This window comes from Carcharhinus amblyrhynchos, chromosome 5, assembly GCF_965287045.1.
Source record: "Carcharhinus amblyrhynchos chromosome 5, sCarAmb.v2.hapA, whole genome shotgun sequence".
Taxonomy (NCBI): Eukaryota; Metazoa; Chordata; class Chondrichthyes; order Carcharhiniformes; family Carcharhinidae; genus Carcharhinus; species Carcharhinus amblyrhynchos.
This window is the reverse complement of record NC_137328.1, coordinates 31921096-31948712: the sequence shown is the minus strand read 5'-3', so window position 1 is coordinate 31948712 and position 27617 is coordinate 31921096. Positions and strand designations below refer to the sequence as shown.

The following is a 27617-nucleotide window of genomic DNA, read 5'->3' as shown; positions in this document are numbered from 1 at the left end:
TCCAAAGCCTCCACATCCTTCCTGTAATGTGGGGACCAGAACTGCACACAGTACTCCAAGTGCGGCCGCACCAGAGTTGTGTACAGTTGCAACATGACGCTGCGACTCCTAAATTCAATCCCCCTACCAATAAACGCCAAGACACCGTACGCCTTCTTAACAACCTTATCTACTTGATTCCCAACTTTCAGGGATCTATGTACACATACACCTAGATCCCTCTGCTCCTCCACTCTATTCAAAGTCCTCCCGTTAGCCCTATACTCAACACATCTGTTATTCCTACCGAAATGGATTACCTCACACTTCTCCGCATTAAACTCCATCCGCCACCTCGCGGCCCAGCTCTGCAACCTGTCCAAGTCACCCTGCAAACTTCGACACCCTTCCTCACAATCTACCACACCTCCGACTTTGGTGTCATCAGCAAACTTACTAATCCACCCAACTATACCCTCATCCAGATCATTAATAAAGATTACAAACAGCAGTGGCCCCAAAACAGATCCCTGAGGCACACCACTTGTAACCGAACTCCATGATGAATAATTACCATCAACCACCACCCTCTGTCTCCTATCTGCTAACCAATTCCTGATCCAAGTACCTAAATTACCACCAATCCCATACATCTGCATTTTCTGCAGAAGCATACCATGGTGAACCTTATCAAACGCCTTACTAAAATCCATATATACGTCTACTGCCTTACCCCCATCCACCTCTTTGGTCACCTTCTCAAAGAACTCAATAAGGTTAGTAAGGCACGGCCTTCCCGCTACAAAACCATGCTGACTATCTCTAATCAATTCATTACTCTCCAAATAACTATAAATCCTATCCCTAATAATTCTTTCTAAAACCTTGCCCACTACGGAAGTAAGACTCACTGGTCTATAATTCCCAGGGAAGTCTCTGTTCCCCTTCTTAAACAATGGGACAACATTCGCTGTCCTCCAATCTTCCGGTACTATACCAGAGACCAACGACGACCTGAAGATCAGAGCCAGTGGCTCTGCAATCACCTCTCTTGCCTCCCATAGAATCCTAGGGTAAATCCCGTCTGGACCAGGGGACTTATCTATTTTCAACCCTTCTAGAATATCCAACACATCCTCTGTATCAACTGCAATACTTTCTATTTTACACCCCTTCACCCCAGTGACCTCCTCAGCTACATTCATATCGTCCTGCGTGAACACCGAAGAGAAATAATGGTTCAATGCCTCTCCAATCTCTTCCGGTTCCACACACAACTTAAGAAATAAAATAAGAACATAAGAAATAGGAGCACTTCCCCCTACTGTCAGTCTCTGATGCCCAGAATTGGCTACAAATTCCAGCTGATCAGTCTTACTTCAAGGTTTAGAATAATGTCATTGCTTTTGTATTCTATTCATAAAGCCAAAGATCCCAGAACACTCAACACTTTTCTCAACTTGTCCTGTCACCTTATTTGTGTACTAACACCATCACATAGAGTCCTGAACCTCCTTTGAAATTATTTTAATTTTCTCCTTATCCCTCTTTCCAAAATAAACTCATTCACTCAACAGTTCTGTGTTAAATATCTTCTGCCTTTTTTTTCAAATTTCACATTTGTTTCCATTCCCTCCTGAAGCCTGTTTCCAACCAAACCACCACCCCTGCCATCGCCACAGTTTACTATATTTCCAATTTCTGCGTCACCTGCAAACTTTGAAATTATGCCCAATATGCTCAAGTCCAATGATATATATTAATAACAATAGTGGCCCCAACACCCAATCTTCTGAACTTTAAGAAGGCTCACGCAGTTTTGCTAAACCTGAAAATGTTAACATCCTTCCCGTCCAACAAAATGCATTCCCTATGGAAGACTAGCAAACAAAATCTGCTCAGGCTACCCCTTCCCAAGGTTCAAGACATCCCTTTACAATTAGTGCTCAATAATGTGCTGCCAATGATGCTACCAATAGTCTGTCTGAATCTGGACGTTACTTTATCTTTCTGCTTGCCCGAATGCCAGTAGGTATAGAGGCAACCACGTGAGTAATGCAAACACAGTAGATTAATAAGATATTGGAAGAAAAGATATAAAAGCACAGGGAGAAAGGCAGATAGAAAGAGGTAAAAATAGATGAGAGAATCAGAAATGCAGTAAAAAGTTGAGTAGGTGGGGAAAACCATGTCCAGAAGTGAAGGCGTGAGACAGAGATATAGACACAAAAATAAAAAATACTAGAAAATCTCAATGAGTTTGACAGCATCTGGGGAGAAAGAGTAGAGCCAACATTTCAAACCTGGACGATTCTTCGTCAGAGTTAAGAGCAAAAAAATCAGAAGAAATTTATACTATTGGGGTGGAAGCTGGGGGAGGTGCTGTATTTGGACAAAGGGAACATAAATGAGGATGAAGACAGCTGAGAAAGGTGCTAAAAGTGACCACAGTGATCAGAATGTAGACGAGATATAGATGGACAGATATGTACAAATCTGTACATATCTAAATGCAAATGAAGGGATTGAGAGACAAATAATTGAGGACATAAAAGAGGAAAAACAGGCTGAAGTGAATGAGGGACAGAAGTCAGGAAATGATCCACAAATGACCTGGGCTGACAATTTCAAAATGGCAAAACAGATTGGGAGTTGTATCTGGTGTTACAAAGAATTTGACAGCACTGAAACAGGTCATTTGGCGGAACAGATCCACACTGAAGTTCATGCTGCTCATGAGTCTCCATTCGCCATACTCCATCGCACATTATTAACATACCCTTCTATTCCTTTCTCCCTCATGTTCTATTCTAGCTTCTCCTTTATACATGTTCACTACTCTTGAATATTATGTTAAATCTTAATTCTTCTGAACTTAAAAGGTCACTTAAACATTTGCACCTTGCTTATCCATTGGAATAGATCTTGATTTTGTCCAATCATGTGGAACAGGTGGTAATGAGTCAGAGGCTCATTGAATGGATTTAATGGAAATGAAAATCAGGAGGTGTATGAAACAGGCTGCCAACTCAAGTCAACAATTACCGCACGTTGATGAAAAGAACTGCCTGTTTGCTTCAAAAACCTTTATATTAATATCATCGTGCATTTGTTTATAAGGTAAATTAATTGATAAACACTATAATAATATCATACCATCATCTGGGATACTGCTTGATTTGACATATTTTGGTGCCTGTAAAACAAAATACAATGAACATTTCTTTTGTGTACTGACTCATCCTGTGGATCTGTAACTTCACAGCTGAATATTGCACTCCTTTTCTTTACTTTTGGACATTTTTATTTGAATGCAAATAGTGTAACATGTACATTGTTTGAATTGGAGCCAAGCATAGAATCAAAAAATCTGTCAATGTTTATAATACTAAAACCAAGTCATCACATTGCCTCTTCATGCATCCTCAAAATGACACATGGAAGCTGGGTCCGTCGCAGCCCCAGGACAAAGGTTCAGAGGAACTCTGAGGAGTTTTGGCCGAGACACACTACGTGCAGATCCACAGGCTTCTGGACCTGCCCTGGCACTCATGGACCAAAATCCCAGCTACAGACAGATAGCTCCACTGTTTTATGGATATCTTGGAATAGCTGAAGGCAAAGGGAGTAAATCCTGACCAAAAAATCTGAAGTGGAGCTCAAAGGTGGGCTGATGTCTAAATATGTTATCTGTCCAGCGGCACCTGCAACCCAGCCAGGGCCAAACATAGCGCATTGCAATCCTTTTGACTCAACTGGGGATGTCGGAGAGGGACTCCATAGATTTTGTCCAGGTTTATGCCCTGGGGAGGATACTGTAGCTTCCCTGCAGAGTGTTAACACAACATGGGAGACAGTGATTAACTAATAAACCCAACTTGTTTGGCATAGAGAATAGGTGCTATGGGCTTTCTCTGATATTAAGAAGGTCATCACACCCCACTAGTCAGCACAGCACACCTCAAGATGGGCAGCTGTTGACTATTAAGGTGTTGGCCCACCGCAGTTCAGTTGCTTCAATGGGAGCTTGAAACTTCTACTCAACAAGTGGATGAAATTTATCACATCAGACAAACAAACAGAAAGAAGTGTCCAACTTTTCATCTGACAAGCTGGAATGTCAGGATTGACAGTGACTTGCAACAGCTCCATAACACGTGCAAGGCAGCTGTGATCAAATAGAACTTGGTAAGCTGAACATTGACATAGCTTCCCTATGAAGGGCCAGGTTCACAGAGAATGGATCACTGAAAGAAAAACATTACATATTCATCTGGCAGGGGAAGAGTTTTGGGGAACACATGAGTAAGGCATAGATTTTGTGTAAGGAACTCCCTATTCTTGATGATAGAACTCCCACAAGTGGTTCAGAATATGCTCTCTCCATTTACCTTTCGACTCAAAACAGGGTCAGTTAACCTCATGAGTATCTATGCTGCAAGACTTGTGCTCTATTGCAGAGGCAAAAGACCAGCTCTATAAGAAGTTTTATACTGCTATCAACAGAATCCTGAAGTCAGAACATCTTTGCCTACTGATGGATTTCAATGAAATAATGGTCACAGACCATGCACTGGGAGAGATAAATCAAAATGGAAAGAGACAACTTGAGCTTTGCTGCTTTCACAAACTTGGTGTAACTAATAACTTTTCTCAGAACAAACAATGCCTCAAGGTGTCTTGGAGACCCCAAGATCAGAGCATTGTCATTAGTTGGATCCAATCATCACCAAATGTGACCCTCTGAACAGAATTCTCAACACACACTGCCACTACAGTGCTGACTAATACAGATCACATGTGCACTAGGGTTAGGATACAACTCTTGAAGTTTCTTAACTCAAAGCAGAAATGTCATCCTCGTATCATTGTCAGTCATACTGCTTGCCCAGACAAAAACCAACAGTTTCACAACTTGGTTGAATAGGCAATCTCTGGTATTTCCCCCCCACACAATGCAGAAGTGAAATGGGGCATACTTTTGGACACCAGATGCAATACTACACACAACATATGAGGAGAGGGCAGAAATTGCTGACTGGTTCGAAGTTAACATCACCAGGAGTGGCATCATCACAAGGACTGCAGCTGTTCAAGGGTGGACAATAATTCAGCTTTGTCAGCATTGTCTGTATCCTGAGGACAAATTTTAAAAATGAGAACTGTGGGTGAAGGTTTGGAGAATTAAAAGTGCAAATTTTCCTGTGAGTCTGACCCAAAGTGGGTAATGCGGCAAATCACATTCAGTTGCACTACACTGAACTTACATTCCGGGTTGAGTTAATTTTAATTTAATGGCCAAGTCACACACAGGAAATACCTGTGATTGGTAGCATGATCAGTGGTGAGAGAGATATTTCACCCATGCTGTTCGTCCATCATCATCAATGAGGACCTCGACACCATTAGTCATTTTGAGGCTGGTTGCAGTGTGTCCGAAGATGACTGATCAGGCCAATTCGGGCACAGAATTTCCTGGCACATATTGGACAGACTTGTGTAGTTGTTGCGCTGGTGGCTCTGGACTTGCGCAGCTCGTGCTTAAGCAATACACCTTGCTTCGTGAGCTTGACAGCCTTTGTGGATGAGGCAGCGCCAGGTAGGGCAGTTTTGGGCCAGCGTTTCCCAGGTGGTCGTGTCAATGTCAAGCAACTTCAGGGAGGCCTTGAGTGTGTCTTTGAAACGTTTTTTCTGCCCTCCATGCGAGCGACTTCCAGCAGAGAGTTCCCCAAAACGGAGCTGCTTGGGTATGCGCTCGTCTGTCATACAGATGACATGACCTGCCCAGCGTGTCTGCGCTCTCATCAGCAGTGTGTGGACTAATGGCAGACTTGCTCTAGAGAGAACTTCAGTGTCTGGTACTTTGTCTTGCCATCGGATGCATAATATTCTGCGAAGACAAGTCATGTGGAAATGATTGAGCTGTTTTGCATGCCTTCGATACACAGTCCATGTTTCACAGGCATACAGGAGGGTAGTGAGTACCACGGCGCTGTAGACCTTCAGTTTTGTTGCTGGGCTGATTCCTCGATGTTCCCATACAGTGGAGCGCAGTCTACCGAAAGCAGAGCTTGCCTTTGCTATTCTGCAGTTAACTTCTGTATCAAGTCACTGCTTGGGAGAGGGTGCTGCCAAGAAAAGTGAACTGATACACTGCCTGTAGTTTCTGCCCTTTGATTGTGATTATGGGTTCTGTGTATGGTGCATGAGCAGCAGGCTGGTACATGACTTCGGTCTTTTTAATGTTGATGGTGAGTCCAAAGTTGTCATAAGCCGTGGAAAATTTGTCCATACTGACTTGCATCTCTGGCTCCGAGCCAGCATACAGGGCGCAGTCATCAGCAAACAGGAACTCTCTCAGAATGGTCCCCTTCACTTTGGTAATAGCTTGAAGTCTCCTCAGGTTGAAGAGCTTCCCATCCACTCTGTACTTGAGGCTGATTCCAGCAACACTGTCCTGGAAGGCATCATTCAGCATGCTGAACAGCGTGGGTGCGAGCACACAGCCCTGCTTGACACCATTGGTGACTGGGAATGCCTCAGAGGATTCTCCACCATCCAGTACTCTGGCCATCACGGAACTGGCGTACCATCTGAATGAATTTGGGAGGGCAGCCGAACTTTGACATGATCCTCCACAGGCCTTGTTGGCTTAGTGTCGAAGGCTTTCGTGAGGTCAACAAAGGTTGTGTCGAGCTTGCGATTCTGCTCCTGACATTTCTCCTGAAGTTGGTGCGCAGCAAAAATCATGACAGTAGTCCCACAACCTTTGCGGAAGCCACACTGTGACTCTGGAAGCAGGCCCAGCTCTAGAGGCATTCCAGAGCTTAAGGGCGTTCAAATGGTCAGTGGATAGGCATATGGATAACATTGGAATAGTTTAGGTTAGAGGGTCCTTAGATTGGCTCCACTGGTCGGCTCGGGCCTGTACTGCGCTGTAATGTTCTATGTTCTAGATGAGCGACCAGATGATTTAGCAGGACTCTTGCGAGGGTTTTTCCTATGATGGAGAGCAGTGAGATTCCACAGTGATTGTCACATACTTGCCAATTGCCCTTCCTCTTGTAGAGGTGTACAATGGAAGCATCTTTAAGTTCCTGAGGAATGGATCCTTGTTTCCAAAAGGACTGGAATAACTCGGTGAGCTTCTCGATAAGTGCAGGACGAGCAGCTTTATAGATCTTCGCAGGTATGGCATCTGCCCCTGGGGCTTTGCCACTGGATAGCTGGCTGACAGCTTTCGTGACTTCTGCTACTACTGGTGGGTCATCCATGGCGCTGTTGATATCAACCTGTGGAATCTTGTCTCTTGCCTCAGCGTTAATAGATGACGGTTGGTTGAGGACGGCTTCAAAGTGTTCAGCCCATCTCTGCAGGATCTGAGCCTTCTCTGTAATGAGAGTTGCACCATCTGTACTCAGGAGGGGGGAGCTCCCAAGAGATTGAGGTCCATAGAGTGCGTTGAGGGCTTCATAGACCCGTTTCAAGTCATTTCTGTCCTGGTGCTCAGCCCATCTCTGCAGGATCTGAGCCTTCTCTGTAATGAGAGTTGTACCATCTGTACTCAGGAGGGGGGAGCTCCCAAGAGATTGAGGTCCATAGAGGGTGCTGAGGATTTCATAGAACCGTTTCAAATTGTTTCTGTCCTGGTGCTCAGCCCATCTCTGCAGGATCTGAGCCTCCTCTGTAATGAGAGTTGTACCATCTGTACTCTGGAGGGGGGAACTCCCATGAGATTGAGGTCCATAGAGTGTGTTGAGGGCTTCATAGACCCGTTTCAAGTCATTTCTGTCCTGGTGTTCAGCCCATCTCTGCAGGATCTGAGCCTTCTCTGTAATGAGAGTTGTACCATCTGTACTCAGGAGGGGGGAGCTCCCAAGAGATTGAGGTCCATAGAGAGTGTTGAGGATTTCATTGAACCATTTCAAGTCGTTTCTGTCAGCGTATCCCCGTATTTCATCTGCCCTGGTACTCAGCCAGGCATCCTGCATTTTACGCAGTTTATTCTGGACTGTCCTGCGAGCACTGGTGAAAGCATTGTTCTTGGCAGCTGAAGATGGGTCGGTCTGACAGGCCCGATGAAGACAGTGCTTTTCAACAAGTAGAGCCTGTATCTCCTCATCATTCTCATCAAGCCAATCATGCTGCTTGCGGATAAAGGGCCCGAGCGCCTTCAGCGCAGATGTATGGACAGCATCCCTGAGGCGCTCCCAGTCGTCCTCAGCGCTGCTTGCAAAGTGTAGGTCAGCAAGCTTGATTTCTAAGTCTTCAGCCAGTGCTGAAGGTATGCTGGGGTTCTTTAGCTTGGCCATATTGATTCTTTTCATAACCTTGCTTCCTTGTGGTCGCCTCTTGGGTCTGATGCATAGCCTCATTTTGGAGGCAACGAGCCTGTGATCCGTCCAGCAATCAGCACCACACACGGCTTTGGTCACTCTGACATCTTGCCTGTCTTTTCTCCTGACAATGACATAGTCGATAAGATGCCAATGCTTAGAGCGGGGGTGCATCCAGGAGGTCGTGTTACGGGTAGGCAGACGGAAGGTTGTGTTGGTGATGAGGAGATCGTATGCTGCACAGGTCTTCATTAAGAGTAGGCCGTTACTGTTACCCTTGCCCACGCCATGCCTCCCAATGAGTCCCTGCCAGATTGCAGAGTCGCACCCTACTCTTGCATTGAAATCACCAAGCGAGATCAGCTTGTCGGTACTGCTCACTGCTGATAGTAGGGCACCTAGTTCTTCACAGAACTTGTCTTTCATCTTGTCCGGGTTGTTCATTGTGGGGGCACAGGCGCTGATCAGGGTGGCTTGACTTCTGTTCTGTAGCGGAAGCTGTAATGTCATAAGCTGGTCGTTCACACCCTTGGGTAGACTATCAAGTTTCCGAACAAGGTGACTCCTGATGGCGAATCCAACTCCAGCGTCACTATGCTCATCGCTGCCATGGCCGCTCCAGAAAAAAGTGTATCCACCTCCAGTTTCAATCAACTGACCTACGTTGGCAAGATGAGTTTCGCTCAGGGCTGCAATGTCAATGTTGTATCTTGCAAGCTCTCTGGCAATTAAGGCTGTTCTTCTCTGTGGTCGGTGTGCTGTAGGGTTGTCCAAAAGCATGCGCATGTTCCAAGTGCCAATGCTGAGTGGTGCCACCTTGTGTTTTATTTCGTTTGTTCGACCGCAAGATGGGATCCCCACCAGCCACGGTAAACTGATCAGGGTGTAGTGAAGCAGGCAATGTTTAGGGCACCTTTTCTAGCCCCTTCCTCATTCTACAGAGGTGAGCGGTGCATTCCTGAAGTGGACTGCTCAGTCGCCCAGGTAGACGCCGAGTTCCACTGCTGCTCTGGTCAGCGAAAAACGACCATTAGACCTGAGCCACCTGCATGCTGGTCCGTGACTACGGCTTCCAGTGTATCCACACCTGCTGCTTCGTTGCTCGCCCATCACCACAGGACTTCAAGGGTTGAACAGGACACTGATGATGATGTCAAAACTAGCACTTGATTTGGATTAAAGTGAGGGAGAGTTGTGCAGCATCAGCCTCACTCTCTCTTCCCAATTCCCATCTAGATCCAGTGGCAAGACGAGTCAAGATGGCTGGAGGTGGGACTAGGTGCAGTGGATGACCAGGATATCTTGTATCTTATCCTGCTCTTCGTATTCCACGACGTTTGCAGAGACCGCCTTCTTGACCGTTGGACCTTCCATTGGTCTCGTCTGCTCAATCCGCCAGACTCTGTCTTCACATGCTGGGATAGACATCTCCCTATCTCATCGAGGGTTGAGACCCGTCGGCTACCCTCACCTGGTTTAGCCGGCTTGTCGAGGCCGTAGCCCAGGGTGTGGCCGCTGTCGCATGCAAACGGCTACGGGGAGCCACAGGTGAGAGCTGAGTGCCAGGTGGGGACAAAAGATGGACAAGCCACCCTGAAAGGATGCGACATGTTCCCCCACCAAAGGTACCACCCCTCCCTGACACCCCATACACCCCAAATGACCCATTTCACCCATACATCCAAATGACATCATAGAACATAGAAAAACTATAGCACAAACAGGCGCTTCGGCCCACAAGCTGCACCGATCATATCTCTGACTACCAGGCTTACCTATAACCTTCAATCCTATTAAGTTCCACGTACTCATCCAGAAGTCTCTTAAAAAACCCTATCGAATGTGCCTCCACCACCACCGACGGCAGCCGATTCCACTCACCCACCACCCCGAGTGAAAAACTTACCCCTGATATCTGCTCTGTACCTACTCCCCAACACCTTAAACCTATGTCCTCTTGAGGCAGCCATTTCAGCCCTGGGAAATAGCCTCTCCCATTCAAGAGTCCACCCATTCAATACCTCTCAACAACTTATACACCTCTATCAGGTCATCTCTCATCATTTGTCTCTCCAAGGAGAAAAGACCGAGGTGTCTCAACCTATCCTCTTAAGGCATGCCACCCAACCCAGGCAACATCCTTGTAAATCTCCTCTGCACCCTTTCAATAGCTTCCACATCCCTCCTGTAATGAGGTGACTAGAACTGAGCACAGTAATCCAACTGGAGTCCGACCAGGGTCGTGTAAAGCAGCAGCATTATCTCCTGACTCCTAAACTCAATTCCTCAACTGATGAAGGCCAGTACACCATAAGCCTTCTTAACCACATCCTCTACCTACGAAGCCAATTTGAGAGTTCTCTGGACCTGGACCCCAAGATCCTTCTGATCTTCTACACTGCTAAGAGTCTTACCCTTAATATTATATTCCTTCATCCCATTTGACCTGCCAAAATGTACCACTACACATTTATCTGGGTTGAAGTCCATCTGCCACTTCTCCGCCCAGTCTTGCATCCTATCTATGTCATGCTGCAACTTCTGACATCCCTCCGAACTATCCACAACTCCTCCAACCTTCGTGTCATCGGCAAACTTATCAACCCATCCCTCCACTTCCTCATCCAGGTCATTTATAAAAATCACAAACAGCAAGGGTCCCAGGACAGATCCCTGGGGCACACCACTGGTGACCGACCTCCATGAAGAAAAAGTCCCATCTATAAACACTCTCTGCCTTCTGTGGGAAAGCCAGTTCTGGATCTACAAGGCAACATCCCCTTGGATCCCATGTCCCCTCATTTTCTCAATCAGTCTTGCATGGGGGACCGTATCGAACACCTTGCTGAAGTCCATATAAACCACATCCACCATTCTTTCTTCATCAATGTGTTTAGTCACATTTTCAAAGAACTCAACCAGGCTCGTAAGGCACGATCTGCCTTTGACAAGGCCGTGCTGACTACTTTTGATCATACTCTACTTCTCTAACTGTTCATAAATCCTGTCTCTCAGGATCTTCTCCATCAACTTACCAACCACTGAGGTTAGACTCACCGGTCAGTAATTTCCTGGGCTATCTCTATTCCCTTTCTTGAACATAGGAACCACATCTGCAATCCTCCGGAACCTCTCCCGTCTCCATCAATGACACAAAGACCATTGCCAGAGGCTCTGCAATCCCTTCCCTTGCCTCCCACAGTAACCTGGGATATATCCCATCTGGTCCCAGCGCCTTATCTATCTTGATGCTATTCAAAAGCTCCAACACATCCTCTTTCTTAATGTCCACATACTCATGCTTTTCAGTCCGCCGCAAGCCTGCACTACAACCAACCAGATCTTTTTCCACTGTGAGTACAGAAGTATTCATTGAGCATCTCTGCTATTTCTATAGCTCCTATTCCTTCACATCTCATCCTTTTTTTTTACGTATTTGTAGAACACCTTAGGGTTTTCCTTAATCTTACCTGCCAAGGCCTTCTCATGAGCCCTTCTGGCTCTCCTAATTTCCTTCTTAAGTTCCTTCCTACAAGCCGTATACTCCTCTAGATCCCTAACATTACCTAGTTCTTTGAACCTTTTGTATGCTTTTCTTTTCTTTTTGACTAGATTCATTACAACTTTCGTGCACCACGGTTCCTGTAACCTACCAAAACTTCCCTGCCTCATCGGAACGTTTCGTGCAGAACTCCAGTCAAACATTCCTTGAAAATCTGCCACTTCGGTACATTTCCCCGAGAATACCGCCTTCCAATTTACGCCTCTAATTTCCTGCTTGATGGCTTCATATTTCCCCTTATTCCAGATAAACACTTTCCTAGCTTGCCTGATCCTATCTCTCTCCAATGCTTTTGTAAAGGAAATAGAGTTATGGTCACTATCCCCAAAATGCTTTCCCACTGAGAGATCTGACACCTGTCCAGGTTCATTACCCAATACCAGATTGAGTACAACCTCTCTTCTTGTAGGCTTATCCACATACTGTTTCAGGAAATCCTCCTGAATACACTAATAAACTCCTCTCCATCCAAACCCCTTATCCTAAGGATATTCCAATCGATATTTGGGAAATTAAAGTCTCACGACAACTTTGTTATTATTACATCTCTCCAGGATCTGTTTCCCTATCTGCTCCTCAACAACCCTGTTACTACTGGGCAACCTATAGAAAACACCCAGTAAAGTTCTTGACCCCTTCCTGTTCCAAACTTCCATCCAACAGAGACTCTGTAGACAATCCCTCCATGGCGTCCACCTTCTCCACAGCCGTTGACACTATCACTGATCAACAGTGCCACCTCCCCCCACCTCTTTTGTCTACCTCCCTGTCCCTCCTGAAACATGTGAAACGCGGCACTTCAAGTATCCAGTCCTGTCCCTGAGATATCCAGGTCTCTGTAATGGCCACCACATCACATTTCCAAGCATCACTGCAACATTACTGAAATATTACAATGTAAATAAGCGCATCCTACTCCCTTTAACACCAGGTCTACGAAATGAACTGAGATCTGATATGTGATTTTCAAACCCATTTCTTGTTGCTAATGACGACTATACACTCAAATATTGAGCATGAACAATCTGAAGATCTGACCCACGATTGCATCATGCTGATATCTATTCATTTTCTGCATACCTTAACCCAAGTTCTGAAAACTGTTACAGTAAAGATTGAGTGTCCAGGGGTTACAAGGACTGGTAATCACCAAACAAAATTTTGAAAAGAAAGTTTTTTTTCTCCTATTTCTCTATCCTTCATGCAGGTGAGCAGGAGCACAAACACGTCAATAATCACTGTCTATCCTACCATTAACAACTGAAAATATCATTTATATTGCACTTTTAATATTGTAACATTTCCGACAGGCCTTCAGAGGAAAGCTGGACACAGAATTTGACACTGAACCACAAAGAAATATGAGGACAGATGAGCAAAAGCTTAGGCAAAGTTTTATGAAGTGTCTTAAAAGAGTAGAGAGGCAGACAGTTTTGGGAGGATATTCCAGGCAGCTGAAGCCATGGCTACCAATGGTGAAGTGATTAAAATTGAGGATGCACATGGCACCAGAATTGGAGGAACATATAATTCTCAGGGAGTTATGGCATTTGAGGAGGTTACAGAGATGTGAAAGAGTGATACATGGAGAGGTTGGAAAACAGTGATAAAACTTGAAAATGAAACCATTGTTTAACTGGTCAGCAAGAACAAGGGTGATGAGTGAACAGAACTTGATATGAGTGAGGAGGATACGGGCAGCAAGAATTGACAGCTGCGATTTATGTGCAAAGTCCCCCTGTGTGTGAAGCCAACTACTTCTTCGGTGGGGAAGTTCTTGAACTGAGATCTCGTCACCACAATTCCTGTTATTGCTCTCTCACGAGAGTAAACAGCCATAATGGGATTTGCTCCTGCTGTAAGCGAACCCTGAGAATCGCAGCCACTGTCTTTCTAAACAAAGCATGTAAATAACTTTTAACATTACTACATCACTATAAACAGACTCCTACTTACCGATAGTACTATCGATTCTACTTCTTCTTGACTACAACAGAAGGGGCTGTCATCAATTGACACATTTTTGCTGGGGTTAAAAAAAAATTATTAAATATGCTCCATAAAGTTCAGCAATAACATTTATAACTATGGTTACAAGAATTAAAAAAGAATTAATTGCTGATTCATTTCCAATGATACTGCCCAGCTCTTAGCAGTGCATATCTTCTGACTGGTTTGTTAATGAAGGATTTTGAGGTTATATTCTCAGCAAAGATTGACTATTTTGAATTATTCTGTGTAACATTAAAGACAAAACCTGAAAATGGAAAGAAGTGAAACAAATTAACATGCAGGGACTATAACATTGTAATAATTCCCTCCCAGCTCTTAATCCTGCCAAACTAAATGACTGATGATGTAATGACCATGTCATCTCATATCCAGGTACACTCAGAAGGAATAAACGTCATGAACGGCAGATTTTGGTTTGAATTGCGAACTGCGCAGAACTTGCAGTCAGCTCATTTGGACCATGCCAGTGTTTATGTTCCACATGAACCTTCACTCTCTCCATTTACTTTGTCTCACCTCAGCCTTCCTTCCTTTCTTTTAGCTTTTCCATTGTCACCACATTGCTATTTGTTCACCCATCAAATCAACCACTAGTTATGGATCGTGTGGGTGCTTTTAAGCTGGATGCCCTTATGCTGCTACCTTCCCCACTTATTTGGGGGCAGAGGGGGTGGTGGGTCTAGCACCGATACACACCGGTTTGTGTGCACTAATAGCTGGGTTCATCCCACCCTATCAACATATTCTTCTATTCTTGTCTCCTTCATGTACATACCTAGCTTCCACTTAAAATATTGCCTATGCTAATCATTTCAATCACTCCATGCAATACCAAGAGCGCAGATCTTGCTATATGTACGATGTAGCAGGTCAGTTTTCGCTATATACACAGCAAAGATTGTTGTGCTTGTCAGGAATTAAATTAATGAACAAAATTTAATACAAGTTATATTTACTCATTTTGGAATTGACTGAGGTGAATGCATTGCAATATACATTAGACCCTTACAAATATCTTTCCAGGTTTCTAAAAAATATTCAACCACCACTATAGTTAAAGTTTATTTAAACTCACCAACTAATACCGCCTCCATCAATCTTCTTGCAGATTAAAGATTGCCAGTATTCGTGAGTAGACTTAATTACTTCAATAGCAAAATTCTACAAATAAAATACAAGTATGAAGTTTATCCATCTGCATGACTCTGAATAATCAGTTATCGGTAGAATTATTTAAAAGTGCTAAGAGGGACAATAAATTTAAAGGGGAACAATTTTCCCAACTCTTTTGTTTTAAATGATATATAATTAGTTTTGCACAAGAAAATGTTCCTATTTAGGAAAGGATATGAGAAAAATTATTTCCAGTAACTATTTTAATTTCTACACATATACTACAGTTGGGAGCTGGTGTTTCCTTTGCAATTTACAGCAGAGTTTAAATATGTGAAAGAAATACCATTTTGGTACCAGTAGCAGACAGCATATACCTCACCGGCAGGGTCAATGGGAACTTAGGAAAAGACAACCACTTTCCTGGATTTATTTGATTATATTTCCATATACAGAAGTGGTTTTAAAACTTGCCTATAAAATAAAACTTCTGAAGTGGCACGGTGACAGTGGTTAGCACTGCTGCCTCACAGAGCCAGGAACCTGGCTTTGATTCCCAGCTTAGGTCACTGTCTGTGCAGAGCCTGCATTTTCTCTGTGTCTGCATGGGTTTCCTCCAGGTGCCCCAGTTTCCTCCCGCAGTCTGAAAGATGTGCTGGCTGGATACATTGGCCATGCTAAATTCTCCCTCAGTGTACCTGAACAGGTGCCAGAGTGTGGCAACTAGGGGATATTCACAGGAACTTCATTTCAGTGCTAATTTATGCCTACTTGTGGCGCAATTAAATAAACTTTAAAAACTTATTTTAAAATTGCCAATTAAATATGATGGGGTGTCTGAACCAAACATCTTGGAAGACAATAAAGGATATGTAGACATACCTGCAACAATTCACACTTACTGATGCTGCAGAGTCCTAATAGTTTGAACTCAGCAGGGGTCATTGTTTGTGGACCCGCCCTAGGCAGTGTGGAGATGCGAGTTAGTAGGAAGTTTGGAGCTCGGTTTTACACAAAAATAGAAAGTAAACAGTATAGTTTGGGAAAAAATTAAAACAAAATGCTGTTATAGAATACCACTGCATATCATAATCAATTTATAAATCAGGAAAATTATAAATTAACTTGACACTGTTGGAAATTTCACTCGGTCGAGTGATTCATGGCTCAATGGGTAGCCATGTCAGCCATGCTTCCGTGTCAGAATGTTGTTGTTTCATGTCACCATCCAAGACTTGAGCACATAAATCTAAACTCAAACTCCAATGCAGTACTGAGCTTGTGTTGTGCTGTTGGTGCTGTCTTTCAGATGAGACATTAAACTGAGGCCCCATCTGGTTTCTCAATGGGTTCAGTCCACTAGCAGGCAAGTAAACACAAGGCAGCAGCAGCATTAGGACACAGCGCAAACCTTTCCAACAAGTTACTAAAAGATGCCATCTGCTATTTTGAAGTAGTCATGATGTGGAGATGCTGGCGTTGGACTGAGGTAAACACGGTAAGAAATCTCACAACACCAGGTTAAAGTCCAACCAATTTCTTTGATAGTAAACCCACAAGTTTTTGGAAACGTTGTTCCTTTGTCAGGTGAGTAGAAAGTTCTGATCAGAGAAGGGCATATAAAGGCATACACAGTTTACAGAATACTGATTAGAATGCGAGTCTTTACAGCTAACCTGCTATTCAAGTCTTAAAGGTTCAGACAATGTGAGTGGAGATAGCACTAAGCATAGGTTAAAGAGATGTGTATTGTCTCAAGATAGGACAGTAAGTGAGATGTTGCAAGTTCAGGCAAGTCATGGGGGTTACAAATAGTACGACATGAACCCAAGATCCAGGTTGAGGCCGTCCTCATGTGTGGGGAACTTGGCTATCAATCTCTCCTCAGCGACTCTGCGCTGTCATGTGGCATGAAGGCCGCCTTGGAGAACACTTACCCGAAGATCAGAGGCCGAATACACGACAGCGCAAAGTCGCTGAGCAGAAACTGATAGCCAAGTTCCACACACATGAAGACAGCCTCAACTGGGATCTTAGGTTCACGTTGCACTATCTGTAAGCCCCATGACTTGCCTGAACTTGCAACATCTCACTTACTGTCCTGTCTGGAGACAATACACATCTCTTTAACCTACGCTTAGTGCTATCTCCACTCACATTGTCTGCACCTTTAAGAATTGAATAGCAGGTTAGCTGTAAAGACTCACATTCTAATCAGAATTCTGAAAACTGTGTGTGTCTTTGTATGCCCTTCTCTGATCAGAACTTTCTACTCACCTGACAAAGGAACAGCGTTTCCAAAAGCTTGTGGGTTTACTATCAAATAAACTGATTGGACTTGAACCTGGTGTTGTGATGTTTCTTACTATTCTGAAGTAGAACAGGAGAATTATTCCCAGTGTCCTGGCCAATATTTATTTCTCAATCAACATTACTAAGAAATAGATTATCTGGTCATTAACAAATTGCTCTTTGTGGCAGGTTGCTGTGCACAAATTGGCTGTTGCAGTTCCAACATTAATGAAGTAATTTTAAATTGTAGTCTTCATTGTAGCTCTAAAGGATGTTAGGACATCTGGCTATTGTGAAAGGCACTACATAAACACAAATCTTTTTCTCTTTTCAGGGAGTTTGGGCAGAATGAATACCTTATACAGGAAAACAAAATAAATTAGGCAGTTAGGCATTAGTAAACACTGGGATGAAACATTAAATCTATTCATGCATCATCCATTGTATCCACCCCAACCTGCTCACTGATTCATCCACACTGCAAAAATTGCAAAGAACACTGTATTCAAAATAAAGGATACCTGGTCTTTGAATTCTCCATTGAAACCTAACTGGTTTTCTGGCTTCCCATCAGGAACCTTGTATAATTTAAACCAATTTACAGTGGCCTCCAAGTAGCCTGGCTTGTATTTCCTGACATCACCAATATCTGTGGGTTGTAAATCATAAATGTAATTCACAATAAAAGCAACATTTCCACAATGCTTCAGAATGACATTCATTGAAAAATGGCTTTAATGCATTCTACCTTTTCCTTTTGAAAAGACCAATGCTGGACCAGAGACCCGAGAGGTTGACTCTGTAATCTACACTTCAATGGAATGTGTAACCGGCTGAAGCTGAAATGTACCTTTCTTTTTAAACTTTCTAAAATTTAACATCAGCTGATGTTGCCCCAAAACCTCATGGAGTTAGGAGATAACAATACTCGAAGTTGAACAAACATTCACAGTTTACAGTGCTCAGAAGGGATATGACAAATGATTGTAATATGTTTTTTTCAGCACTTAAAACACTACTTTGAATCCATGACAATTTAGTACAATTAAAGCACATATTGCAATCAACTTTGTCTTATTAAAAGTTGTACCATTTAACTCAGTGGTGGAATGTCCGTCTCTAAATCTGGATTCAAACTCCACTCCAAAAGTACTAGAGCACGTAATTTAGGCCAATGTTTCAGTGCAATGCCAAAGGATTGCTGTACGGTCAAAGGTGCCATCTATTGGATGAGATGTTACACAATTCCTAAAAGAGCAGGGCAGTCTTCAGTCTCCTGGCCAATACCTACCCCTTGATAGCAACTAAATAAAAAATGTTTTGCTCATTTATCTCACTGTTATATGTGAGACCGTTCTGCGCGTTAATTGGTAACTGAATTTGTTTACACAATACCTTCACAGCAAAAGTTAATCAGCTTTAAAGCATCTTGAAATAATCCGAGACTTGGAAAGGTCTATATAAATGCAAGTTGCTTCTTTCTTTCGTTATTTTTATTTCAAGTGTGAATTCTTTATTAAGTGCTCTTGACTGGTATATACAAATATACATGTTCAGACTGAACATCATTTCAATCAGTTTAGGAAAGGGAGATCTACCATAGCTGCAATGAAGTTTCACATCATTCAGCCAATGCAGCCTTTGAAAAGCAGCTGTGTTTAGCAACAGCTGAACACACACGAACCATATGTCGTACACAACACTTGTGCCACATTCACAGGGTGCTTATACAGACTTCTTTGTGAAGCTCATTCTTAAACCAAATGAGGTACACACAGCAATCAAAAGGCTCGGTGAATGCTGGCCACGGTTACCAAGTATTGGGACACTATAACATGGAGAAGGGGTTGCAAGGAGCCAAAGCCTTACTGAAAACTATTTTACATTTGTCAAACACTAATTGTTATTTTTCTGATTGTTCTTGGTGACTTTAAAGTTTAATACAACAGTGGTCGAATAGTTACATTCACTGTGAGAGTTTTAAGAAACTGTGTCAAAATGGGGCGGCACAGTGGTACAATGGTTAGCAATGCTGCCTCATAGCGCCAGGGACCTAGATTTGATTCCCGGCTTGGGTCATTGTCTGCGTGGAGTTTGCATGTTCATCCTGTGTCTGTGCGGGTTTCCTGTGGGTGCTCTGATTTCCTCCCACAGTCCAAAGACATGCTGGTTAGGTGCATTGGCCATGCTAAATTCTCCCTCAGTGCATCCCAACAGATGCAGGAGTGTGGTGACCAGGGGATTTTCACAGTAACTTCACTGCAGTGTTAATGTAAGCATACTTGTGACTGATAAATAAACTGTACTTTTAAAAAAATAACTTTTTGCACTGCATTGTTTTCAACACTTTAGTGAGAATGAAGAAATATTTGTGGTCAGTTAGAAATTTATCTGGTCTAATAATCACAAAGTAAGTCAGAATTTTCCAGCCTCTCCCACTGGCAACATCTGGTCCCATCAACGTTGATCTCTTGCAGCAGGTTTCTTAGCAGTAGGATGGGTCCGCAGGTCCAAAAGATCCCACTGGCCAACAGCTCACCACATCCATTGTAGGAAAGTGCGGATAATCCCGGCCCACAGTCCAGATGTGTGTCATCTTAATTAAGATGGTAGGCCATCACTAAAATATGGCTCAGGGGAGAGATCCAATCTTCTGCTAAACTGTTTTCACTGGGGTATCTGTATGTGCATTGCAGCTTTTTCATCTGATTACTGCTTGCAAGAATTAGGCCATTTGTATGTGTACACACACATCCAATCTTGCATGGAGCAACCACTTCAAAGAGAAGATTCACTCAAAAACAGTCTCTCAATAGCTCCAGATTAGGTCAGACAAGTCAAATTTCATGAAAAAGAAAAAGAACTATAGATGTTGGAAGTCTGAGATAGTTTTTTTTAAATTCAGTAAATACAAATACAAAATAGTACTGCCAGCCTCTGTAAAGAGAAAAGACTGATTAGCTTTTTGATAAAACTTCTCCAGAACAAAAAACTGCCTTTTTTATATCTTTCAATTTTCAGTTCTGAGAAGGCCACTTACCCAAAACGTTTATCATGTCACTTACCTTTATGGATGCTCCCTCTTTGCCAACAGCATTTCCTGTTTTATCTGATAGAGGCTGGAACCAGGAGAAACAGGACAGCACGGTGGCACAGGGCCAGGGACCTGAGTTCGATTTTCGGCTCGGGTCACTGTGTGGAGTTTCTTTCAGGTGTTTTGGTTTCCTTCCACAGTCCAAAGATATGCAGGTTAGGTTGATTGGCTGTGCTAAATTGCCCCTAGTGTCAGGGGGACTAGCTAAAGTAAGTGCATGGGGTTGTGGGGGTGGGGCCTGGGTGGGATTGTGGTTGGTGCAGACTCGATGAGCTGAATGGCCTCCTTCTGCACTGTACAATTCTATGATTACCACTCTGAGTTCTGCCTAGGCCTAGGATATTGTACGGCCTGAGTTTTGAGGCCTTATTTGTATTGTTCTAGCAGGAAGTTAATTGCAATTCTTTCTATTTTTGATTCTAAGGGGGCGATTCCCCAGCCTTGCATGTTCATGCACAGATCGAGCTGGGGCTGCATGGGACTGGAGAACAGTGGGGAGGAGATACAGCAGGTTCAGCCCCGGGGGGAACCTGCTTTGGAATTTTCCCCACATTCGACTGCCAATTTAATCCCAGTGAGGGTGGGAACCAAATAGCTGCCATTACATCATTTAAATATGCTGTGTCGGTTTTAAGACAGATTCTCCCTGCTCTCAGGATTCTCCAACCCTTGGGGCAGAGGAAACCTGGCATCACTTATTACAGGTTTCCAAAACAGTTGTGATGGCCAGGCAGAACTAGGTTGACACACCCAGACTGCCAGGTTGGCAGTGCCAAAAAGGGAGGCCTGAAACAGTGGTGGGGTTCCACTAACTGGATGAAGGGGGAGTGATTACCCAGCGTTGGTGAGAATGGATGGGGTGTGGGGGGGCTCACCTTCATATCTGTGTGTTGTGTTTGGGTGGGTGGATTATGGGAGGTTGCCTCTCTGGAGTCTAGGGTTGGAGGTGTTCCTCATATCTGTGGAGTCTCACAATGTCCATGGTGGGGGAAAGGGTGGGGACCTGTCACTTAACTTTGAAATCAGGGCAAGGGCGGCCTGATCTCTGGGGTGTCATCTTGCCAGCATTTTTAGGTCCCCAGTCCAAAAAAATTCTAAGCGTGGGAGAATTCAGTGAGAATCTCCCCAGGCTCCAAAAGAATTTCTAAGGGTGGGTAAATTGCAAACTGAATGGCACTGATCCTTCCAGCGGAAATATCACTGGTTTTCCCACCATGGGCAACACTTAGAAATCCTTTGGGAGAACTGTGCCTTGAAACAAAATTTCACTACAGTCTTTCTAAAGTGGGATGACCATCATCTTAGGCTGTGATTTTCTGGCCCTGACACTGGAAGGGAGTGAAGTGTAGTTAGGTGTTCCTCTTCACCACCAGCTCAGGTCAGATTATGTCATAGCCTTAGAGTTTTTTTAGCTGCAACTACATAAGGAGAATTTGCATGCTCAGCAGTCACTTGTGAGCCAGGCTGGCAGCTTAATCATTAACAGTACGTTGGAGTACTGCAAACCAACTGATTTTGGGTTGCAGGTTATAAATGTTGTGACAAAGGAATCATTGCTTCAGAGCTTCCATTACTAGGAGTGTCACCTTGGAGCCACCTGCCTCCTCCTCTGTCCTCCCTCAACAAGAACAACTGTCACTGGTTGGTCAGTCCATCATGTAACTCCATAAGTGTTAAAGGCAATAAACATTGTAGACTAATTGAACTTGCCATTAAACAGTTGTGCTTCTGGGTCCTCGAGATTGATAGCAATGATTTTCCAGTCCATTTCCCCTTCATCAATAAGAGCTAATGCTCCCAACACTTTTACCTGAATAACTTCACCACAAGAACATACCTGGTAGAAAAAGAAGTGAAAATACAGCAGTTAAATCTCATATTTAATGATAATGCATTGATAGTTCTCTCATTGAGGATAGTTTAAAGTTTATTAGTCTCATAAGTAGGCTTACATTAACACTACATGAGGTTACTGTGAAAATCCGCTCGACAGACAGGTGTCCCACATTATTTATGCGTGTAAGTCTACTGTTTAGTTCTGTTCACTTATGGGTTAATAAATCCATAGTGTAGTTTATAGCCTAAACTGCAGTCTTCCCTCATCTAAGATTGAGGAAGATCATACTGGTGCATTTGATATAACTAGCAGCTAAATACAGTGATAAACATTTTCTATTCAATTCCTGAGCTCATCACAAATTAAGTGAACATCAGTCAGGAAAGAATATTCAACCCACCTCAATCAAAGAGGAACTAATACTTTTGATTTCAAGCACAGTAGAATCTTGGAGACAAATGCATAAGATATAACTGTATAACTATTGCAATGCACCCCAATGTAATAATCAGTTTAAGCTAAAATTAAGCCCAAATAATATTCGTCTTTATCCTAAGTGTGAATTTCCTGCTTGAGCAGTTAACACTTCAATCCATTATCATTTAGCATTTTTCCCAGCCTCCCTGGCTTACATTGCCATGAGATTTTATTGCTTAGGGGGCGCGAGTCTCTCAACATCCCAGCTAAAATCAACAGTTCAGCTTTGGGAGATTAAACTTATTTTCCAAAATTTTACCTTGTACTTTTTTCTAGTTAATTCTGTGAAAACCAGGAAGCAATCATTTTACTCAAATATTTTGATGAAATCTGTGGCAAATTTTGCCAAATTAGTCGTTAACAAAGTGCATGCAAGCATGTCAACAATCAACATATTTATCAGTAACTGTCATATCTTACACACACACACACACACACACAGTTTCTGAACTGTTGGAGACAAGCTGATAAGGTTGCTTCAGTTATTTAGGTGCCAGCTGTAGATCGGTGATACCAATGTCACTTCTGCATCAGAGAATTGTGAATTCTAGCCCCACCACCACTTCAGATTTTGAGCACATAACCTAGGGGTCTAAACTGAAATTTTTACAGTTCTTATGATGTGCTGCCTTTCAGATGAAGTGTTAAACTGAAGTCCCAGTGGGCATAAAAGATATCATGTCACTAAGAGGGGGAATTCCTTGCTAACTTTTAACCCTCACACATCATTACAATGGATGATTTGGTCACTGTCACATGGCTGTTTATGGGACCTTGCTGTGTGCAAATTTCACTGCTCTGGTTCCTAGAACAGTAACTATATTTCAAACTTAATTAATTGGCTGTGAATGACTTTTTGAAGTCTTGAAGTTATGAAAGGCATATATAAATAGAAGTCTTTTTTTCTTTATTTGCACAGAAATTTCCCAAGACTCTATGGAACATCATAAACACAAAACTTTCAGAGCATTTTGCAAAAGAGGATTTTATCAGTGACCAGTGGTTTAATGATGTCGCCTTTTATGCAATCCCCAAGAATTGACTCAGAGGAAACTCAACTCTCAGCAAGAAGCAGTACGTGACCTGAGAAGATAATGAGTCAGATAAAGGAGGTGTGAGTCTCCTTTTATAAACCCACTCAAAAAAAAGTTTTGTTTAACTTACAGTTTGAGGAAAGTTATCTTACAAGATTATCCTCTACAAAAATAAGTTTGGTAAATATCACTGTTCCTTCATAAATCCTAAATGTGTGGCTGCAATGACAGCCTAGTGGATTTCATTTTGGACACTTTCTCCAATGATTGAACAATGCAAATATACAACAACACGGCTTGGTTTGACTAATGCATTTGTTGGTGGCAGGCTTTCTTGTGCGGTGCATGTTGTAAAGTTAACAGATTTACAACAACATCGTGTCCGTTTCTTTCAAAGCCTAACCCGTTCTGTGTCTAGCTCACGCCATCTCAATGTTTGACTTCAATTAACCTAAAATGAACCCTTTAATCTGCACTTTAAAAGATAATTTCATCTGAATTCTCACTTTATTTCTGTATTTTAATTCCCATTATGGTTATTTATACAAAAAAGCTTGTGACAACCAATTTACACAGAAAAATGGGAGAAATAACTAGATTATTTGTTTTAGTGATGTTACTTGAAGAATAAGAACATCCAGGACACTGGGGAGAACTTCTCTGTCCTTCTTCATCAGCCTGAGAGGGTTTAACGCTCATCTGAGAGACTGCATATCCAACAATGCAGCACTCTCTCAAAATTACACTGAAATGTTGGCCTGGATTATGTTTTTTTGGGTGTCACTTGTATTGCCCATCCTTAACGGTCCTTTCACTCTCATTTCAACCACATGGCTGTGGATCTGGAGTCATATGTAGGCCAGAACAGCTAAGGATGGCAGATTCCATCAAGTCATGACAATTCATTCCAGGTTTCTATTGAATTCACCATTGCCACGATGTGATTTGAGCCAGGTCTCCAGAGTATTACCCTGGGTGACTGGATTATTAGTCAGTGACGATACCACTATAGCATCAACCTCCCTTTGTGCTCTGTAGTGAACATTGAACACACAACCTTTTGATTCAGACGTGAAAAAGCTACCATTAATTAATTTCCGGCTTACTAAACAGCCGTTTTCAACCCGGCTCTATATTAACATCTATAGAATACTGGTTCAGCATGATTCCTGGAAATTAATTTGGTTATAATAAAATGTTTGAAAAACTAACCCTTGATCCAATGTCGCAGACATCAATTGGATCATTATCACCAGCACAGTCTGTATGAGGATCCTTGTGACAGGGGGCTTCCCAAGTCTGTCAGGTAAAAAAAAAGGACGTTCAAGATTTAAGTCAAACTGGGTTGCTCTTCAAATGGTCATAGTGTACGTCCTAGTGTAGCTGTAAACAATGTGATTGTAGTTCTCATGGTAAAACTGATGGATTCGTGGAACACAAAACATCATTGAAAATCTGAGGATCCCAAGTAGTAAAATTGTCTATTAAACATCCTTCACATTTCAACATTTTGTCTTCACATTCTTACTTCAACAATTTGATCTACTTTTACGTTGCTCTCTTTTACTTTTTAAATCTGCTTTTATAAGTATTTTTCAAATTGTCTGAAGTTTCAGTGGGACAACATTTCTGATGGACCCATGGGACATGGAGAGACATCCGATGTGTCTTCAATCATTAAAAGCTGCCTCTTACTTGCAAGAAATGAGAAAAACGGGATGTGAACATAAAGTACGTTGGTTTAAATTGCTTAATTACTGAAAAATGATCAACCGATAAACATATAAACACATATCAAATATATAGTGTTACACAAAAATCCCATTGTAACAACAAAAGGAAACAATTGCCGCACTTATGCAAGGATATTTTGGCCTTGGAGGGAGTGCAGAGGAGGTTTACTAGGCTGATTCCGGAGTTGAGGGGGTTGAACTATGAGGAGAGGCTGAATAAACTAAGCTTGTACTCATTAGAGTTTAGAAGAATGAGGGGAGATCTCATTGAGACGTATAAGATGTTGAATGGGATGGATAGGATAGAGGTGGAGAGGCTGCTCCCGCTCAGAAAGGACAGTAGGACTAGAGGGCACAGCCTCAGGATAAAGGGGGGGCGGTTTAGAACGGAGTTGAGGAGGAACTTCTTCACTCAAAGGGTGGTGAATCTCTGGAATTCTCTGCCCGTTGAAGTGGTGGAGGCTGCCTCGCTCAATATTTTTAAGACGCGGGTTGATAGGTTTTTGATAGGCAAGGGGATTAAGGGTTATGGGGAGAGGGCGGGAATGTGGAACTGAGCCACGACAGATCAGCCATGATCTTATTGAATGGCGGGGCAGGCTCGAGGGGCTAGATGGCCTACTCCTGCTCCTATTTCTTATGTTCTTATCAATCATTCCCTTCAAAAACTGGAAAAGAAACCTTTGAAGCATAGTCAAAGATTATAGGGAACAGGCTGGGAAATGGAGTTGAGGCCTTGATCAAATCAGCCATGATCTTACTGAATCGTAAAGCAGGCTTGGGATTGTATGGTCTATTCCTCATTCTATTTCTTACATTCTCTTATCATATCATATCCCATTCCTTTCTGTCTTGCACCCTTCCTATCGTTCCGTGTCCTTCCCTCAGTTTCCTATCGTCTTCGCTCCAATGACTCCTCTACTCCATCAACATTTCCACTTTTAATAGCTTTAGGGGTGAAGCTTAAATCAAGTCCATGGTTGTAAGAATAGATTTCCTCTTCCAAAATCATTGAAAGGAATGCTACCATGTTTTAGGACCAATGCTGGGTACACTTCAGAAGACTGGAGTGTTTGGGAAGATATAAGTTAGATGTGTGCTCCAGTGCCTAGGGTATTTCTCCCAGTATTTAGTTACATTTGAAAGTCTCTCACTTGTGCCAGGGATGTATATCACAGTTCCCTCATTGTCACCCGTCCAATATCCTTGAATTCCCTAACTTACACTAGCATGGAATGCCTTCAGCAGAGGGACTACAGCAGCTCATGGAGAAGGCTCATTGCCATCTTCTTGGGATAATTTGGGATGAGCAATAAATCTGGGTTTGCCACAACTGGCCACATTCCAAGAATAAATGAAAAATAAACTTGACAGATACTAAGACTGAAGAATAGAATATGCTTCTATACCTTTGGCCCCACTGCATAGTTTTCATTCCAATGTAATACTTTTAAACAATATGTAAATTAAACAGCTTTATGAGTGGTTGTGGGTTTCAAGCAAAGACTAAAAGACGTGGCTTGCACATGCAAATTCAAACTAACAACAAGTTTATTGAAAGAGATGCTCTTTGTACAGAACAGAAACTGAAACTTTGGACAAAGCTTGGCACAACATCGAAGGCCGAAAGGCCTGTACTGTGCTGTACTGTTCTATGTTCTATACAGTAGTCTGTGAAGCATACCTAATTACATCATCATCAAATCATGTTATCAGCTCTTAAAGCAATCATGCAACCATTTAAATATATAATTCAGCTGCCCTCACACTTGCATTCTCTGCACACATTGCAATTCTAAGAGCCTATCACTCATCAATTCGTGACTTTAATAATCCTTTCCATTTCCTGTATTTCCCCTGCTCCCACCCTTGTTGCTAATGTTATTTTGATGTTTACTATTCTTCTCAAGGTTGCTCTGGGAACAGAGCGATCTTGGATTCACAGTGCCAATGACAGCATTCTATTTCCTTCCGATACTCAGAAGAACCTTTCTTTTTGCACTCACTGGTACTCTAAGAATTAGACTAATGAGAAGCAGTAGTAGTAGCTGTCAAACAAAATTAAAGCATGGGTAAGCAGTTAAAATAGTCGTTGTAAACGTCTGACCTTGCCTGTGATCCTCTGATACCACTATAGTGAATGAGTT

General features: G+C 42.7%; 1 protein-coding gene across 2 annotated transcripts in view; it reads right to left on the bottom strand.

The window, feature by feature from the left end:
• LOC145342940 (inorganic pyrophosphatase-like) overlaps positions 1-27617 on the bottom strand; it is a 58079-nt gene that overhangs the window by 2946 nt on the left and 27516 nt on the right. For both annotated transcript variants that reach the window (XM_080188577.1, XM_080188576.1), the window contains 6 exons: positions 24950-25036; positions 22100-22226; positions 17817-17944; positions 14966-15051; positions 13834-13903; positions 3136-3175 (listed from right to left, as the gene is read on the bottom strand). In XM_080188577.1, coding sequence (XP_080044703.1) covers positions 3136-3175; positions 13834-13903; positions 14966-15051; positions 17817-17944; positions 22100-22226; positions 24950-25036 — 538 coding nt within the window. The remainder of the gene's footprint in view (positions 1-3135; positions 3176-13833; positions 13904-14965; positions 15052-17816; positions 17945-22099; positions 22227-24949; positions 25037-27617) is intronic.